At 49.8% G+C, this 18,620-nt stretch overlaps 7 protein-coding genes across 7 annotated transcripts; 5 read left to right on the forward strand and 2 right to left on the reverse strand.

The window, feature by feature from the left end:
• Positions 1–167: 167 nt before the first annotated feature.
• On the forward strand, positions 168–1,498 carry N7533_004782 (CAAX prenyl protease RCE1; the record flags this gene model as incomplete). The annotated part of the gene is made up of 4 exons (XM_057101432.1): positions 168–222; positions 305–345; positions 455–835; positions 947–1,498. 4 exons carry the CDS (start codon positions 168–170, stop codon positions 1,496–1,498), a joined length of 1,029 nt encoding a protein of 342 aa, XP_056961062.1.
• Positions 1,499–2,899: 1,401 nt separating this feature from the next.
• On the forward strand, positions 2,900–3,250 carry N7533_004783 (Amidase; the record flags this gene model as incomplete). The annotated part of the gene is made up of 1 exon (XM_057101433.1): positions 2,900–3,250. The coding sequence occupies one exon, from the start codon at positions 2,900–2,902 to the stop codon at positions 3,248–3,250; it is 351 nt and encodes a 116-aa protein (XP_056961063.1).
• A 1,720-nt stretch (positions 3,251–4,970) lies between these two features.
• N7533_004784 (cytochrome P450) lies at positions 4,971–6,763 on the forward strand (the record flags this gene model as incomplete). Its single annotated transcript, XM_057101434.1, has 5 exons — positions 4,971–5,032; positions 5,107–5,486; positions 5,541–5,602; positions 5,685–6,198; positions 6,285–6,763. Coding segments are annotated over 5 exons (1,497 nt in total), but the record flags the coding sequence as incomplete, so codon positions are not given.
• A 167-nt stretch (positions 6,764–6,930) lies between these two features.
• Positions 6,931–11,306, reverse strand: N7533_004785 (leucine--tRNA ligase NAM2; the record flags this gene model as incomplete). The annotated part of the gene is made up of 5 exons (XM_057101435.1): positions 6,931–9,240; positions 9,294–9,434; positions 9,504–9,970; positions 10,416–11,043; positions 11,160–11,306. 5 exons carry the CDS (start codon positions 11,304–11,306, stop codon positions 6,931–6,933), a joined length of 3,693 nt encoding a protein of 1,230 aa, XP_056961065.1.
• Positions 11,307–12,093: 787 nt separating this feature from the next.
• On the forward strand, positions 12,094–13,034 carry N7533_004786 (uncharacterized protein; the record flags this gene model as incomplete). Its single annotated transcript, XM_057101436.1, has 2 exons — positions 12,094–12,537; positions 12,618–13,034. The coding sequence occupies 2 exons, from the start codon at positions 12,094–12,096 to the stop codon at positions 13,032–13,034; spliced, it is 861 nt and encodes a 286-aa protein (XP_056961066.1).
• A 560-nt stretch (positions 13,035–13,594) lies between these two features.
• Positions 13,595–15,503, forward strand: N7533_004787 (uncharacterized protein; the record flags this gene model as incomplete). Its single annotated transcript, XM_057101437.1, has 2 exons — positions 13,595–14,345; positions 14,440–15,503. The coding sequence occupies 2 exons, from the start codon at positions 13,595–13,597 to the stop codon at positions 15,501–15,503; spliced, it is 1,815 nt and encodes a 604-aa protein (XP_056961067.1).
• Positions 15,504–15,678: 175 nt separating this feature from the next.
• On the reverse strand, positions 15,679–17,052 carry fdh (formate dehydrogenase (NAD+) FDH1; the record flags this gene model as incomplete). The annotated part of the gene is made up of 3 exons (XM_057101438.1): positions 15,679–16,564; positions 16,634–16,809; positions 16,870–17,052. 3 exons carry the CDS (start codon positions 17,050–17,052, stop codon positions 15,679–15,681), a joined length of 1,245 nt encoding a protein of 414 aa, XP_056961068.1.
• Between the last annotated feature and the right edge of the window lie 1,568 nt (positions 17,053–18,620).

The following is an 18,620-nucleotide window of genomic DNA, read 5'->3' on the forward strand; positions in this document are numbered from 1 at the left end:
CTCCCGCTTATAGCTGTGTATTTGTATCTGTGTATGGTCACACCCTTTCATGGCCCCAAGCCGAAGACGGGCCAACTTGAAATGATCAAAAGGTTGTCGCCTTTGAACCTCCAAGCCCAAGTCGATATCACTCTTTCTCGACGCACTTCTCGACGTGTCCTCCCACTATGGCTCCTGTAGGGATACTCGCACGTCTGAAGAGTCTGTATTCCAAAGGCCAGGGTGAGTGGGAAATAACTCGATCTCCCGAGTTCCTCCCCCCCCCAAGCAAACTTCGGACACATCAGCTAACACCGCCCGCTAGATGAGCCTTCACTGTCGGTACACACCGTCGTCGTCTTCTCCGTGAGACTTCCCCCCATCCCCCCTTCCTCGGGTGTTTAATTAGAATTGGACTCAAAAAAAAAAAAAGTTTTGATCATTCGCTTTCCCTTCCTAACTCATCAAATTCCAGGTCGCCCTTACATTACTCTATGTCTTGCCTTTCTATCTGTCGCACGCCACGCGGCCATCGCCAACTCTGAGTCGAGATGCGCCCTCTGTGATACGCGCTCGCATCCGCGCTGTCACGGGTTCCTGCATCGCCAGTTCCATCATTGTGCTATGGCTCATTGTCGAGGAGGGTAATTCTTCCCTCGGCGCGGCGTTGAGTTTACTCGGCTGGTGGCCTATCGACTTGGCGGATATTCTCCGAAGCCTACTGCTAACAGCCATCTTGTTCTTGGGTCCCCTCTTCGAAAGGGGCATTGTCGAAGGCGAATGGCGGACGTGGTTTCGTCGCAGTAAATTGTCAGAGAGCCTGAGCGGCTGGATCGGCTGGAGAAATTATGTCGCTGTAAGTTTGAGTGTCCCTGGTTCTCTACCATGGTTCCCGCGGCCCGCGATGCCAACTGGCAGGGAACCTGAACCCTATGCTTGATAACTTGATAACTGACACTCTATACAGGGCCCCATCACTGAGGAGGTGATGTTCCGGTCGGCCATTATCCCACTGCATCTTCTAGCGCATATTTCGCCTGGGAGAGTGGTATTCATCGCACCCTTGTACTTTGGCATCGCGCATGTGCATCATTTCTACGAGTTTAGACTCACTCACCCCGATACGCCGGCTGTGGCTGCTCTGCTACGATCGCTCTTCCAATTCGGCTACACCACCATCTTCGGTTGGTATGCGACATTTATTTACCTCCGTACTGGATCCCTGATCGCAGTCATTTTGGTCCACAGTTTCTGCAACTGGTGCGGGTTACCTCGGTTCTGGGGCCGCGTTGAAGCGGGAGAGGAATTCGGGGTACCGGTCAATACCCGTGGCAAAGAGGATTCGGATGGGAATTTTGTGGCTGATGACGATGATGGTCAGTTGGGTGTTGGTTGGACGGTTGCGTACTACCTGCTTCTCGTTGTTGGGGCGGTTGCATTTGCGAAGTGTCTGTGGCCTTTGACTGAGTCTTATTACGGTCTGGTATCGTTCACTGAGTCTAAATCTGGCGCTAGATGATTTCGATATTGAAGATGAGATTTCGAGTCAATATCTTCTTTCCTGTTTCTAGACCTGGAATATGGGTGCACCGCGGGTGCAGAACCCATCACGGGCACAAATATGCCTGTGACATTTATTATTTTCTTATAAAATACTTGTTCACTATACTGCGCCCGAACCATACTATTACCTACTAATTTATAGATGTTTTGATACCCTATATACTACTAGTGGCACTTTCAGAGTAGTACTCATCTACCTACTACGAGCAGTGGGTAGGTAATAGCCCTGGGAGTAGTTGGAGATAGTAGTTCCAAGGTTGCTGTTGTTACACACTAGGTATATATACCTACTACTAGTTGTAGTTACTAGTAAAAAAAAATGGATCGGCCATGGCAATGGCAATGGCAATTACCACAAGTATTACACTTAATAGATATACACCTGCCAAAAATTACCAAAAGGGTTGCCAAGTCATAGAAATTTCTTTGACCTGCCAGTGTGTTGCCTATCTTTCACTGGCAGCCGCTTGACTCTCCTCCTTCACCCCAACCCCTTCAATTTTCACCCTCCACCCAAGTTCAGGTTGTTCGCAACCCACTTCCAAGGTTTTCAAGCCCCCAATCAATATTAAACCGTATTTTGACTAAAAAAAAAACTTGTTTTCCCGGCGCACAATATCCTTTCTGTGATAGCTATTACATTCTCGCCACTTGTTAAGTCGGACGTCGTATTGTGGAACTGAGCTAAAAGGAGCGAAGAGCACGACTTGACACAATGTTGCGACGCTTGCCATGTTTTTCAGCGAGACACAAGACCCGAAATAGAAGTTCGATCGGGGGAGGACTCGATAAAACCAACTTGAACATGCTAACCCCAAATTGGTCAGCTGGAGGATCATCTATGGATGTTTATTTTTTTCGATTTGAGACTTGCGATATGTCGCTACTGGGCACATTCCGGTAGGAGATACCTCTTCCCCTTTATCGCACGCCCCCGGAGAAATTGACAGATGATCATTGTAGTTTGAATTGACCGAAGATCTTACGGGGGACGCTGGTCCGCTGCTCGTGACAGTAGTAGAAACTGAGGATGGAACACCTCTCAGCCCAACTAGGAACGATTACCTTGGACAACTATTTAGCAGTGACTTCCAGCCCAAAGAAACATCTCTGGCGGGTTTGATTATAACCCGAGTCATGGCAGCGCATACCGTGTCACTTAGCAGTCGACAATATCTGAATTTACTCGGTAATCGCTGGATTCAGATGGAAAAGCAAAAAGGCAATCCTTGGAACTTACAGCTAGGTCCATACCTCTACATCGAAAAGGCATTAAAGCAGGTTTATCGGCTGCACAATGGTGCATATAGAACTTTTCTAGCAGCAGTCAAGCCGAAGCCCACTTCGTGAGTATGCCATGAATCACAAATTAGATTCTGGCAGCGGCCTGATCCTACAATACCAATGGGAAAGAGAGGCAGCTGTGTCTGAAGAACAGCACAAAGATGCCGTTCAGCGGATGGACATCTATAGGGAATGGTTGATTGCCACAATGCTTGACAAATATACCAATGAGGCTGAACCGTTGTCTGTTCTTCCAATTGGAAACGTTGCTCTGAATTATAGGGACGAGTCGTCGCCATCGCCCAGTTGGCAGTCTGCGCTAGATCAGCTTGTTTTTCCACCCATCTTAGGCGCCCCCGATATCGCTATTACTATTGGCGAGGTACCATATGAGTCAAAGATCACCAAGAGAACTGAATACTAACCAGTAGTAATTGACATCATGGGCGCTGCAGCAAAGGACCCGGGGCTCCTACACGCCATTGAAAAGATCATGAACGTATCAGGGCGTCCCATTACTGTTACGACAGGATCGAGGATCTTCCAGTGTCAAGCATGAACATTCTAGATAGATATCGTGACTTGGAATTGAAAAATAAACCTCGAAAGTTAGGAACCAGTGCTTAGTAGAGCAAATCTTTGACTTTGTAAATTTTATTGAGGCCAGAAGGTGACAAGGCAGTCAAAATCATGTTCAGTTAGGTTCATGTTGTCTGTTCTTAGGACTGTCAGTTTACGGCGCATCGAAGCTGTGCTTCGATAGACTGAGCTCAATCTTGAATTATATTAATATTTAATTCTACCAATTATAATTCACATAAGAATTCCAGATCGCTACTAATTCTATCTACTTATCTATTAGGTACAACTTTGTAATACCAAAACACCAACGACGGAGAAAAATGGAACCATCCCTAGATCCTCGATATTTCAATTTCCGTGACCTAGGCAACAATCGGATCTGCCTCACTAAAAGAAGACCACAGAACTCAAATATCTACACGATCACTTCCAAAAAAAAACTTTCATCTTTCGAAATTTGCAGGTCGCCCCAAAATCACCCAAACCTCCTCGGGTCGGTTCACACTGAGACACATTCCAGCCCTTGCAGCCGCCCAGCCCCAGCCCCTTCAAAGCCAACAAAGTAAGACAAGTTGCCCTGCCAGCTCAATAGTGGCAGGTTTCTGGCCAGGAACTCGGGAACTAGCAGTTTGTGTGCTGTTGAGCTCGTGATATAAAACCTGACCTGACTACGCCGTCGCCCGGGTACCTACCTATCTGTGCCTGTCCCGCAATAGATCAACAACCCCTTGTCGCACGCCTTGCGAGAAACATCCATCTACATAGTTACCACTTTAAGACTCGAAAGTCTCCACACGGAGTTGGATCTTAGATCCGGGTCGATTCTATTCAAGATTTTCCATCCTCTAGCTCGGGTAGAAGGTGGGTGGCATCCCTTTCTCTTCAGTATCTCCTCCTATAGATCAAGATGTGATAATATACCCGAGTCTCAAATAAGATGTAGTAACCCGCTTTGTCAGTCTATCCTGGTATTCTATGAGCGACCGTTATCAGGACCCCGTCACTCATACTGCTGTCCTGGCCCATCAAGCTGGAGGCAGAACCCCCCTCATCCAATGTTACATATGACAGCAAGCTGCATATTCGGACACAGTACCCCACTCCATGGGCAAATCGGAGAATCATTTTCCATAAGCACCATGCATAGTTTGCTCAGTGACGATAGATACGGAGCGTTTGGAAGATGTGAAATCCTGCGGCGAAATGCAGCTACGTTGTTTCGTGCAATGGAGGCGAATCGCTTGGATATACCTGCCACTGATAGGACGTTGAGGAATATGGCTTAAATAACTGCAGCTGTCGTGTGTATTTCAAGTTGGCATATCTCTGCCACCTTTCACGATTGAGGGGCCCTCGTAGTATTATCGATCTTTGAACAAAAAGAAGTTCGTTGTTTGACGTGATGATATTTGTGTTACTTTTCGCTTTTGGACTCTGTGGTTTGGTTTATGCCTGCCTTACTTCAGGGCGGCGAGGCAAGAATCTTCCACCTGGTCAGTTTGAATTTTGAATGAGTGACCTTGTTATTGATTCGAATCAACTAATAGTGACATTATTCAGGTCCTCCAACCATCCCCATCTTAGGAAACCTACACCAGCTTCCTAAGACCGGGGCCTTCATCAAGTATGAGTCTTCCTTTTATGATACAAGGGCTATTCTATCCGCATTGTTTATATTTTACTAATAATAGTTCCCAGACTCACAGAATGGGCCCAGCAATACGGAGGAATATATTCCATAAAAATAGGATCAGGGACCTCCATCGTCCTCACAGACCGCCACCTTGTCCGCGAACTCATCGACAAAAGAAGTTCCAAATATAGCCAGCGCCCTCCATCGTATGTATCCGATAACCTAATCACCCAAGGCGAGCACATGCTCGTAATGCAATATGGGCCGCTATGGCGTGTTTTCCGCAAACTCGTTCATCAGAATTTCATGGAGTCGGTCGTGGAGAAGGATTATGTTCCGGTGCAGAATGCCGAGGCTGTCCAGATGCTCTTCGATTTTTGCCAGCGGCCGGATCAACATATGCTGCATCCGAAGAGGTTTAGTAACAGTGTTGCTATGAGTATAAGTAAGTCTGATATCGAGTGTACCTTGAATTTGTGGCAGGCTGCTGATGTATTAGTTTTCGGTATGCGGACGCCTAGCTTGGATACGCCACACATGACTCGTTTATATAATATTATGGTGAGTTTAAGTCCGTCCTACTACTAGGAGTAGAATTCAATGTACGCAACATAATCCATTCTCATGCATTCGATCCCTCCAGGACGACTGGGTCCAATTAATGGAACCTGGCGCCACACCACCCGTCGACATATTCCCGATCTTCCACTGGCTCCCACAACGCCTCTACAACAACTGGACAAAGACTTCAAAAAGACTCGGATCAAACATGGACTCACTATACAGCAGCCTATTATCCCATGTTCGAACGCGCCGTGCAAACCCCACATACCCCCGCACCACCGTGATGGACTCTGTTCTGGACCAGAGCGAGAAACTCGGTCTGACAGACCATCAGATCTACTTTCTCTGCGGAGTCTTGAATGAGGGGGCTTCTGACACGACCGCAACAGCTATCCAGTCTTTCATCCACGCTATGAGCAAATGGCCGGATATTCTGCGCAAAGCGCAGAGCGAGGTTGATAGCATTGTTGGCGAAGATAGAACGCCTGTTTGGGAGGACTATGCCCGTCTGCCGTATGTGGCTATGACGGTTAAAGAGGCTATGCGTTGGAGGCCGGTTCTTCCGCTTGCTTTTCCGCATGCTGTTACGGAAGGTATGTAGTACTAATCCGGCTTTGTGCGAGGGCAAATCGGGATGCATGCATTGAAAACCGCGAACAAGACTGACCTTATTTATTAGATGATTGGGTCGGCGGCTATTTTATTCCTAAAGGCTCGACGGTCATAGTTAATGTGTGGGGCCTTCACCGTGACGCGGCATATTTTTCTAATCCAGATGTCTTTGATCCGGATCATTTTAAAGGAAAGACGGCGATTGCTCCGCAGTTGGCGAGTGTTCTTGACGTTGATCAGCGTGATCATTATGGGTATGGAGCTGGGCGGAGGATTTGTCCTGGGATGCACCTTGCAGAGCGTAATCTGTTCCTGGCGATTGTGAAGCTCATTTGGGCCTTTGATATTGGGCCCGGGGTGGATGAGAAGACTGGTTTGCCTGTTGATGTTGATATTGGCCCGCAGACTGGGTATAAGGAGGGGCTGGTTCTCGGTGCGAGGCCGTTTGCTTGTCGGGTATCAGTCAGGTCGACCGCGAGGAAGGATACGATTGTGCGGGAGTTCGAGAAGGCGAGCGCGGAGATTTTTTCGAAGTATGACTTTTGATGGATTCGGCTTCCCACTGGTGGTCGTACCTGATTGTTTTAAGATGGTCAATGAAATGATGGTTTGTTTCAATTGTTTCCAAAGGTTTTATGTCTAGTGTACATGTCTATTTGAGGATGTTAAAATACAGAATGGAGGGTATGAGTTGTATGTGACCCAAGCCCTGATCAGAATACAACGTTGACCAGCTTACCACCCTTCACAACTATCACCCGTCGTCTCTTCTCCCAGTCATTCTTTTCTTTCAGCCAAAATTTGCCTTCGGTGGTCTCCAGAACATGGCCTATTATCCATTCCTGTTCTTCCTGCGTGGGACCGGATTTCTTTCCCTGGGAGGTAGGCGCAGCAGATGGCATCCGTGGAATATTGACAGCACATCGCATCTTTCCATTAATCTGGATAGCCACAGTCTGGCCCCCACGGGCAGAAAGAGCGTCAACCTGTTCGGATGAGAGAAGTGGAGTTGGCCAGGACGAGGCATGGATGGATGGAACAACGGTGGTAGGACTGGCCCCTTGAACTAGGGACTTGTGCAGTACTTCCCATGACTCCGAAGTCAGTGCTGGGGCAATGGGCGAAAGAAGGCGGAGGAGGGCGGAGACAGAGAGGTAAAGAATAAGAGGTGAGGATGGAGGAGCCGAGCCGAGAGCGTTGGTCAATTTTGTCAGATCTGAGACGACAGTGTTGAGACCATAGGGGTTGTTCTCAATGCATGATGTAATAGAAGTGATGGTGTTATGAGTAGCCAGGATTGCATCTGCATCAGAATCGCTGAGCGCCTCCAATGAAGGGGGCAGAGAAGCTACGTGGCCAATTGAAGCGTCCAGGTCAGAGGCGGGAATCGTGAAGCTCGATTTATGCAGTATTTCTTGAGCATCAATGACAAGTTTCCATAGACGGCCGAACCAGCGCTCAATGCCAACGATCTTAGCTTCGTCCCACTCCAGCACTTCACTCACTGGGGCAGCAAAGAGAATTTGCGCGCGGGTAGCGTCAGCTCCGTACTTAGTTGTGCAATCGGTCGGGTCAACACCGTTATGCTTGCTTTTGGACATTTTCTCAAAGGAGATGTTGGGGGTGATTTGGGTTCCCTTGATCAGGGGCTTTTCCGGGTCTGAGATATCCACTTCAGACGGATGTAAGAATCGACCCGTTGACGGTTCAATGAAAGTCTTTCCATGCACCATACCCTGGGAGAGAAGGGTCTTGAAAGGTTCTGCAGGTGCTGACAGACCCTTGTCATGAGGAATGTCGGGGAATTGGTCAGACTGTGCGAGGAACTTATAAATGAAGCGGGCATAAAGTAGGTGCAAAATGGCGTGCTCCACGCCTCCAATATAGAAATCCACAGGGCGAGCGACAGATGGCGAGAATGGAGCATCATTGTTTCTGGGATCCAAAAAGCGCAAGTAGTACCATGATGAATCTACAAATGTGTCCATGGTATCTGTATCACGCTTCGCTGGCCCTCCACAGCTGGGACAATTGGTGTGGAGGAATTCTTCGGATGACTCCAAGGGGTTGCCCTTCTTGCCCTTCAGCCAGTCACCTTCGATCTTGGGTAATTTAACGGGCAAGTCTTTCACGGGTACAGGGACAGGGCCACAGTCTCCACAGTGAATGATTGGAATCGGGGCACCCCAGTACCGTTGCCGACTAATTAGCCAATCCCGCAGCCGCCAGTTCTCCATGAACTCAGCTTGTCCCACTTTCTCGAGGTCAGTAACAATCTGTTTCGTAGCTTCTTTGGATGACAGGCCTTGGTATTTCCCGCAACTTGAAGAGAGGAAACCCTCGTGGGTAAAAGCCGTCGCGTCGCGAGCAGGGATGACCGATTCCACAAGGCCACCATCCTCAGATTTCGGAGGTTCTGAGTTAATGACAATAGGAATCGACTCAGGATTCATGTTTTCCTTGAAAAATGACAGGTCCCTGGCATCATGACCAGGAACAGCCATCACTGCACCTTCGCCGTAATCGCTTAGCACATAGGGTGCCGCGAAAATCGGTAGCTTCCTCTGCAGATGGGGGCTGTTTTTGTCGATTTTCAAAAGGGGGTGCGACGCCTCGGCGCTTTTGAGAATATAACCGGCCTTCGAGTCAGGTGGGAGTAAGGCCGCCTCATCCAGGAATTTGCGAAGAGCCGGGTCCTTTTCGGCTGCCTCCAACACGATGGGGTGGTTCAACGATAGAGCCAGGTATTCAACGCCATATAGTGTGTCAGGGCGAGTCGTAAAAACACCAACATCAACCTCTTTCTCTCCGTTGATGGTGACTGGAAATTTTACTTTAGCTCCGTGGGACTTGCCGAGCCAGTTTCGCTGCATGGATAGCACTCTCTCGGGCCAGCCCCCAGAAAGTGAGTCCAAGTCTTTCAAGAGCTCTTCCTTAAATTGAGTGATCCGGAAGAACCACTGCTTGAGGTTTAACTTTTCAACCTTAGCTCCAGAGCGCCACGAAAATCCATTGGCATCCACCTAAGACGAAGTCAACAGGCATACTCCACCGCGTTCTAGTATTGGTCGCCTACCTGCTCATTGGCCAGCACTGTCTTGTCAACGGGGTCATAGTTGACAAGCGCCTCAGACTGATACGCAAGTCCCTTCTCGTACAGCATCAAAAATATCCGTTGTGTTTGCGCGTAGAATTCGGGGGAACAAGTTGCCAGCTCCTAAAAATAGTGAGTCAGTCAATGCACCCAATGAATTCGGGGCCGAATGTTCATTCCAATCCAACGCACCCTGTCCCAATTAAACGAAGTCGAGATCCCGCGCAATTGCTCCTTCATCTTGGCCATATTTTGCTCCGTCCATTCCGCCGGATCAATGCCTCGCTCAATCGCCGCATTTTCTGCCGGGAGCCCAAAGGCGTCCCACCCCATTGGATGCAGGACGTCATGTCCGCGCATTTTGTAGAATCGCGACAGCACATCTGAAATCGTATATACTCTAACATGGCCCATGTGCAGAGTGCCGGAGGGGTAGGGGAACATCGAAAGGACATAGGACTGCGGCTTCGGCTCGGTATATTTCTCGGGCGCGGGCTGGGCTAAAGTCGCGTCGGATTGCCATTTCGCCTGCCATTTCTTGTCGAGGGCCGGAAGGTCGAGTTTTCGAGAGATAGAGGAAGTTGTCGCAAGGCGAGTGAAGGCATTGGACGCGAGAGGGAATCGGAGTTGGTGAGGGCGCGCGCAGCTCCGGGCGTGCGCTGCCAGGGGCGTCAATCGAATACGTGAGAGTGTCTGCATGACGAATTTATCGTCATGTCAGCACGACCGTAGGATGATTATTGAACAGGAGCGGTATCGACCACTTGTTGTTGGAAAGATTGTCTGATCTCCAACTTCAAAACTTCCCCGGAGCCCAGGCAGCATTAGACCCGACTAGGACTAGCGTGTTCCATGGATATCCGCTCAGCTTAATTGGAATCGATAGAGTACACTAGATTTAACTTTTATTTATTCACTCATGGCACACTCAAGTCTAAATACGTGTTCGATAAATGTAAATTATTTTCATTTCAATCCATACTTTGTATCTATCAATACACCATGCGTGCTATACGCACTAAGTCCATCATATTTAAGTCTACATTCGCAATATATCACCGTTGCGATCAATCCCTCCACGAAAATGGTCCGTCACCACCTTACCCCCAAGGATAGTCTCTTCGACTAGTCCTTGCACATGCTTGGGCTCGATTCGGCCGTACCAAATTCCCTTACCCGCCAGCGGGTGAGGCTCAGCAGAAGCTCCCACCGTCATCTTGGGCGGTATGTAGATGATAATATTACCGGCATACTTGTGCCCACCAACATGGCTAATTAAACCGATATTGGCATGACTGGGATCGTCAATGGTGGTACCGTCACCGCTGGCAGAATTGAACCCTTGCGCTTGAAGCACGCGCTGGAATTCGCTTTCCAGAGCGGGCGCCATGACACCGCAGCGCATGTCTCGACCTCCGTGACCACAGATCAGGATTGTAGGCGAGTGATTGATGTCAATTATGCCATTAAAGTTGGACGAAAGCTCGGGAACCCGGGTCATTTCTGTTCGTTTGGCTTCCGGTAGCGCGGAGTGCATGTCGTGTAGGCGTTCAGGCAGAAGAAATGCGCGGACAAACGAAGTCAAATCGGCGGCTCCATTAGACAATTTTCCAGCTTCTACTGGTATGGAGGGGATGTATTTGAAGCTGGGGAAAAGAAGTGCGGAGGCAGTGGAGGGGCCTTGTGTAGCAGGGGCGATAGACGAAGTAGAGACGAGGACATTATTGAAAGGCTAAAATGACAAATATGCATACAGTCAGAAGATAGATCATATGAAATGGTTGTAGTAGGGTCACAAACATCAAGATATGGGCCGCCTCGGCTTAACAAACGCTTAAGCCCTCGCACCAGGTCACCCCAGCTTTTGTTTTCTCCGTCGTTTTCAATGCGGCTTGTCCAGTCTCGTTGGTCAGTGCATATAACTAGTTGCTGTGCGTAGGCTGCCATTGTCCCGTTTAAGACTTGTTCGTGGTCAATTGGTAATCCCTCGGGCATGGCTGGTGTTGGCGGACAGTTACAGCTCGGTTCAGGACAAGATTTCGTAACGGGGAAGGGAGGGGGGATTTCGAGACGCGCACGAAGGCGACTTGGGTGACATGTTGTGGTTGATATGGATCTAGCAAATTTTGAACTCTGATGTAGTTGTGCGCTCCAGTCGCGCATGAGCGACTGCGCGAGCACTGTTGACACTGGTCTCATCGGATAGGATCTGGATGATGTTCGGCGAGATGACTGGATGTAGGTAGATCCGACAGTATTTATTTATAGGTCGGAGAGTGATTGCAAAGGGCGCAAAAAGAAAGAGACGGAGCAGGGAGAAATCATGATAAACTTGGGGAAATTTAAGACTGGGGCAGCAACTCCGAAATCTCGGAGCGGAGATTAGCGGGATTATCAATCGCCGCGTATCATTCGCGGCGGGAGTGGCTCTCCACTCCCAGGCACGTCCCGTCGAAAGCAAACCTGTCTCCACAGTTCAAGAAAAAGACAAAAAAGAAATTGAGAATGAATATGGCGCCACCCGGATTCGAACCGGGGCCACCTCGGAATTGGAAATTGCTACTATCCACTATAGGACAGTAAACGACCACAACGAGGCATCTTAACCAGCTTGACTATAGCACCTTATTTGATGAAGAATGACACCAATTAGTGCTATATAATGCTGCACAGCCCAATCCTCCCCGCCTGCAGCCTTTCCTAGTGTGGCTATGCATCGTCCCTGTCAGCAGACAACATATCGGTTCTCCAATTTCTTCGTACAAATAAACCAACCCACATCATGCCAGAATTTAATCAGTTAGCCTCCAGCAAAGCCTTGGCCATTCCCGAGATCGTGGAAATTATTCTCTTGCACTCGGACATGCGCACAGTTCTCATAACACAGAGGACATGCCAAACTTGGAATAATGCAATTCGGGAGTTTCCCTCGATTCAAAAACATTTATTCTTCAAGCCTATTGGGGAAATTGACGGCGAGAAAGTCCCCAATCCACTCCTGTCGAATGTCTTCTCTTCTTTTTTCCCTCAAGAACGGCCCGAACTGTTCTCCACCCAGTCCATGGACATCATCCGCAATCCCCATAAGGCTGAAGCCTATATCCGGGAGGAAGCAAGTTGGCGACGAATGCTTGTCCAACAACCACCCGCAAATGGCCTGGCGCTACTTCAAGTACACACTAGAGACGTGGATCATCCATTTGAGGGCTCCCGTTACAAAGTCCTGGTTCGTCTAAGACCTTTTGTAGAATTGACTCGCACTTCCACTCCTGGTACTGGAAAACTAACGAGAAACCCTTGGAAAAGTCAAATGAGAAAGAGCAGGACCTCGATCTAACTGCGCAAAGAAATGGCCTGAGAATGGAGACATTTTTCGAGTTGATGATGCTTGACGAGCGTGTTCAATTCGATCCCGGCGTCAGTGTGATGCTTTTCTGGGGTCAAAGGGTCCAAGATACGATCTGGATATACGCAAATGGCCTTCCAGTTGAACATCTTCTTGGTCGCCAGTTGGGGACTTTTGACATTCTGGTTATCATGCGCAATCATTTCCATGGTGATTACTGTGTTGATACGGACGGGTTAACAAATGAGGAGGAAAGGTATCGATCCGATCAGATATTCTACTACTATGGAAGTTTTAATTCGAGGGTCAAACCAAGGGCAACGAAGCAAGTCATGCATCTTGAGTTTGAGCAAGATGAATTTCTGCCAGATATGTAGTAGCCAATGGTAAAACCTTGGAATCCGGATCTTAGTACTAGCACCTCTAAGGTTATTATAACTTGAAAACCTACCTAGGTATCCATGGCCATTATCCGTAGATCTGGAGTAGTGTGGGCACCTGGGCACTAAAGGTGCTGGTAGCCCTGGAATGGATACCCCCCGGTGCCACTTCAAGTTCTACTACTCCAGGGCTAGTAGATACTACATTCGTGGTAGTCCACGGTGGCACCAACTTGGAACTTGAAATATATACTACCACTAGTACCTACCTAGGCAGGTAGGCAGTGTAGACTACTATTACCTAAGTAGTACCGTGCGCGATTCGAAGCAGTCATACTATTCATTACTGTCCGCCGTGTTCATGAATTAAAAAAATAAGCTGAATACTGTTAATGTCGATTGATTGATCAAGGTTCAGCCTTGGCATTAAATGAGACTCGCGGTGCCAAGACATGATGACTCAGTGTGATCGGCCACAACGGTCACGCCTCCAGCAAGATCGAACAGTCGACTAACCTGATGGATGTATGCTAATCTGCTACGCCTATCGCACATTGATGGAAAGTTTACACAGCGAGAGCGGGGCACCTCATGATAGCATTCCGATGTCCTCGTCTTTCAATGCCGAGAATCCCGAGCCTGAAGACGTTGACTTCTCGCTGTTCTTGAATCTAGACAGCCCACGCACCGACCAATGTGCCCACGTTGATCTAATCAGTTCTGAATTCCCACCTACAGCTTTAAACCAGGGGACACACAATGCCGAGGAACTAGCCAACATAGACCATTGGTGTCCGAATGACGTTGCAGAGAATTGGCCATGCCAAGATATCTTCCAGTATGAGGCCCACCACAACGGGGACAGCTCAGGGCAACAAACGGCCGCTTCCTCGCTTTTCGCCTTTTCAGAAGAATCATCAGTCGCAGGTGATATCTTATCAGACAACAATCCTCCCGCCGAACCCCACAACAAAGGCAAAAGAGGCAAACGCCTTCCCCCGGACGCCGTAAGGGTCCTAAGGTCCTGGTTCTACGAAAACAAAGACTATCCATATCCCACCGACCAGCAAAGAAAAGACCTCGAGCAACAAACCGGGTTACACAAAAGCCAGGTCTTCAATTGGTTCGTGAACGCGCGGCGCCGTAAATTACCCAAAAAGGACGCTACGCGCGATATCAATTCCGAGTCCCTGGACCAAAAATTACTCTCCCCATTCGAACGATGGCAGCACTCACCACCGGAGAACGAACCAGCCGCAGCAACCGATATTCTACGCGCGGCGGAGAACACGCCCTTTTACCCCTTTAGTGAGTCCATGCCGCAGTACGACACATTGGACACCGCTTGGTCGAGTAGTAGCGCGACCAGCTCGTTTCAATTCGGAGCATCGTCGATAAGCAGCGATAATCGGAGTCACTCGTCTGCCTCTGCACGGTCTCAAATATCGAGCGGCCCTTACCAAAGACCCCCCACGCCACTCCCGAAGATGGGGCTCAGTCGGCCCCGCCGGAAAGCTGAGACGATCCGCTAATCGCCTGGCGCAGTCGACGGCACTTGAACGGCGCGCTTACCAGTGCACTTTCTGCTGTGACTCGTTTCGCAGCAAATATGACTGGCAGCGGCACGAGAAGGCACTGCATCTCTCGATCGAGCGGTGGAATTGCGCGCCGGCTGGCGGGGTTGTTGAGATTAATGGGTTGAGCGTCTGTGTCTTCTGTCGCGCGTCTAGTGTAGATGCTGACCATCTCGAAACGCACGAGTACCTCACCTGTCGAGAAAAAATGACCGAGCACCGCTCCTTTTCGCGGAAGGATCACTTGCAGCAGCATCTCCGCCTGGTGCACCGTGTGCCTTACCATCCGTCAATGGACGAGTGGCGGGTCTCGACTGCGCCGCTTCTGTCACGGTGTGGATTTTGCGACGCGCGGTTTGCGGGCTGGAAGGAGAGGGTTGAGCATGTGGCGGAGCACTTCAAGAATAATGCGGATATGGCGCAGTGGCAGGGTGATTGGGGCTTTGAGCCGCATGTTCAATGTTTGGTGGAGAATGCCATGCCGCCTTATTTGCTTGGGTTGGAGCGCCGCACGATGGATCCGTGGAAGGCGTCGGTTATGGAGCGGGAGCGGGAGCATTTTGAACATAGGCCGTTGGAAAATGACAAGGCGCCTGAGGCCTTGGATCGGTATTTTAGCGTTCGTCAGGAACTCTTTACGTATCTCCAGGCGCAGATTGCGGCGGGGAATGATCCTTCGGATCAGATGATGCAGGATCATGCGCGGATGTTTGCGTATGGGAATGATGATCCGTTTAATCAGACTTATGCAGATCAGTCGGGATTCCTGGTGACACTTAGACGTGATGTTGCTAATGGGCTAACGTTGGGAATTCCAATTAATGAAGAGGTCGAACTTGAAGGAGATGGACTACTAGTACCTGGAAACTACGGAGGACTTTCAAATGACTAAATACTAATGCAGATGATATTGGGGTTGAAGATGGTGATATTGTGATATTTTACCGCTAAGATAATCGGGATCATGAGATATGAACAATTCATAAAAAGGAAAATCATAAAACCAAAGGCCAGTCTGGTGTTGGTGTTGTTAAGTCGCAAAGGAGAACTTTTAATAAGTTTCAGATCTACTTGCGCTGACCGTAGGCCTTGGTGGCGTAGTCACCCTTGTGAACAATCAGGTCCTCAGGGCGGTAGTCCTCGCGGCCAGAGAAGTAGCTGTCCAGGATGTTCTTGGTGCCCTGGGCGTAGCGGATCTGAGCGTCGATGGAGGTACCGGACATGTGGGGGACCATGGCGTTACCGCCGCCCCAGGGGTGCTGGGCGTAGCGGAGAGGGTGGTCCTTGGGGGCGGGCTGGGGGAACCAGACATCACCACCGTATCCGCGGAGGTGGCCAGACTTGAGAGCATCGGCAACGTCCTCCTTGACGACGATGGCGCCACGGGCGGTGTTAACGAGCCAAGAACCGGGCTTCATCTTGGAGATCAGCTCCTTGTTGAACAGACCGCGGGTCTTCTCGTGCAGGGGGCAGTTGATGGTGACAACGTCACACTGGGCGAGCATCTCCTCGAGGTTGTCGACGCGACGGCAGCCGATCTCCTTCTCGGTCTCGGCGGACAGGGGCTGGTAGTCGTAGTAGAGGAGCTCCTTGCAGTCGAAGGCCTTGAGGCGGCGCAGGACACGCTCACCGATACGGCCGACAGCGACGGTACCGACGACCTTGCCCTCGAGGTCGTACTCGTTCTTGGCAACAGCAGCGACGTCCCAGCCACCGCTGGCGACCTGCTCGTGAGCGGGGACGAAGTTGCGGACCAGGACGAGGATAGTCATGACGACGTGCTCGGCGACGGAGACAACGTTGGAGCCAGTGACCTCAGCGACGGTGATTCCGCCGTTGGTCTTGTTGGCGGCGTTCAGGTCGACGTGGTCGGAGCCAATACCAGCGGTAACGGCCAGCTTGAGGTTCTTGGCCTTGGCCAGGCGCTCAGCGGTGAGGTAGCCAGGGTGGAAGCTAGAGAACAGGCATGTTAGTTGATATTATATTGTGGTGTGATTGTCGATTGAGCAAGGGTTGACGAACGGAGTGGTGATGATAACCTCAGCATCGACAAGCTCCTTGTCGAAGGTGGAGTTCTCGCCCTCCTTGTCGGAGGTGGTCACCAGAGTGTGACCGGCATCCTCGAGCCACTTGCGGATACCAAGCTCGTTCTCGGTGGTACCGAGAAGACCAGGCTGCTGCTTGGAGTGCTCACCACCCTGTTGTATAAGTCAGTCATCGGAACATTTGCTTTTGACTGCTGTGAAAGAATGACTTACGTCGTAAAGAACCAGAAGAACCTTGCCCTGGAGATTGGCAGATGCGGTTAGCGTACGGGCATTGGAAAAGGCACCAGCCACTGGAGTCCTGGCGAAGGATCCAAGAGGAGCTGGTTTGAGAGAGCCAGATATAAATTGGGCGGCTGGCCGTCGAAGCTGGGAAAGGGAACGGATAAATACCATTGTGAAAGATGTTTGGGGATGAAAGAGTAGAAGATAGTAGAAGCACGAAGCTAGAGAAGGTCAGCGAATGTCTTTTATACATAACAGCGACCCCGGGAAAACCGGTGATCGATGAAGTCAATGGCCCAAAACGGCGTTGGAGAAGGAAGGCGGCTAATGTGAGGAGCGGGGAAGAGTGGAGCACTGTGCAGGCCATACAATAGGCTATGGACAAAGCTCGGGGCAAGGAAGTGTATGTGTAAGGGCGGGGGATAGATTGATGGATAGATCTGAGTTTGGCATACCTTAAAAGTGAGTTGGATGTGGAAGTAAAGAGGTGAGGATGATGATGAGAGTGAGAAGAAAAAGAGTTGGATGACTGGCTAGGCAAGCCTGTTATATAGACGGAAGGCCCCTCTGCGAGCCCCTCCTTCGACCAACACCACCAGAGACAATGTGGATGGAGCCGAACCCAAAAACACGCGCTGTACTCCCCTCAGATCCCAGTTCCAGCACAAACGAGACGGGGCTGTCGGTCGGGGGGCCGGTGGAATGGGGGAACGAGCCACTCACGACCAAAGCTCATCTCTCCGCACGAGGGACGGGAGGGGGAGGTGACTATGTGTGGTTCGTGTTTTCTGTAGGCAATTTGGATCGTTCTGGGCTCCACCAGTCAGACTAAGCCACTAGTAAGGTCCCCATCTGTAGCTTGTATACTTGTCCATGTTCTAAGTAGCTATAGTAAGACTTGGCGCATATACTACAATACCTCAATTGATAGTTGGTCTTGTGGTTGCTCATGGGCCATGGTAGATGTACATGGTACATGCGGGGTAGTCCATTTTGGGGCTCCGTAGATAGTTGATCTACTATGTATGTACAACAAGGTTCTCCAGTGTTACATGTATGTACACACGATCGACCACGATAGTCTGTTTCATACTGGCCCGGCATGTACCGCTGCACATCCCGCAGTCAGCCCATCCAACTCTGCATTAACTTGGTGCGCTGAGCAAACCTTACTCCATTCGTCTGGATTTACCCCTCATTATGTCAGCTACCCCGCTGAGGGGTAATTGACACGCAAACAGTTGAGCTACTGTAAAAAAAGTTTTTTTTTAGAGAAAAAAAAGAAGCATGATTCTACGCGCCGTGGAGAGACCAAGACCAAGAATGGGGTCAACCAGCGGCAATTGAAACTCTGCTTCGGACAACTGGAGATACTAAAGATGCCGTGATTCCCGGCCCCTGAATTCCATCGCGGGGGCCCTCCCGATCGATCTCCGTCCTTCCGCCGAATTTCGGCCTTCGCCATTCTCTTTCTCCAAACTCCAACTTCGTCGGACCCGCTCTCTCTACTGCGCCCACCTTGTTTTCATTTCGCGTGAGGAGGTTGTTGGAAATTGGAGAAAACGCCCTCACGGATCCACTGAAGCACCTAATTACTCCCTGGAAATACGGATCCCGTTGCCGGGATTGAATACCACTTTCAGACGGAATTGTGAGGAGATCATTTTCTTGTCCCAACATTGCAATCAATTCCGCTCTGGTGATTTCCCGTGGGATCAAGTTGTGCTGGATAGTGGGCA

This window comes from Penicillium manginii (genome assembly GCF_028828005.1).
Source record: "Penicillium manginii strain IBT 31320 chromosome Unknown utg000004l:1.0-7231830.0:1.0-7236170.0, whole genome shotgun sequence".
In the NCBI taxonomy this organism is placed as follows: domain Eukaryota; kingdom Fungi; phylum Ascomycota; class Eurotiomycetes; order Eurotiales; family Aspergillaceae; genus Penicillium; species Penicillium manginii.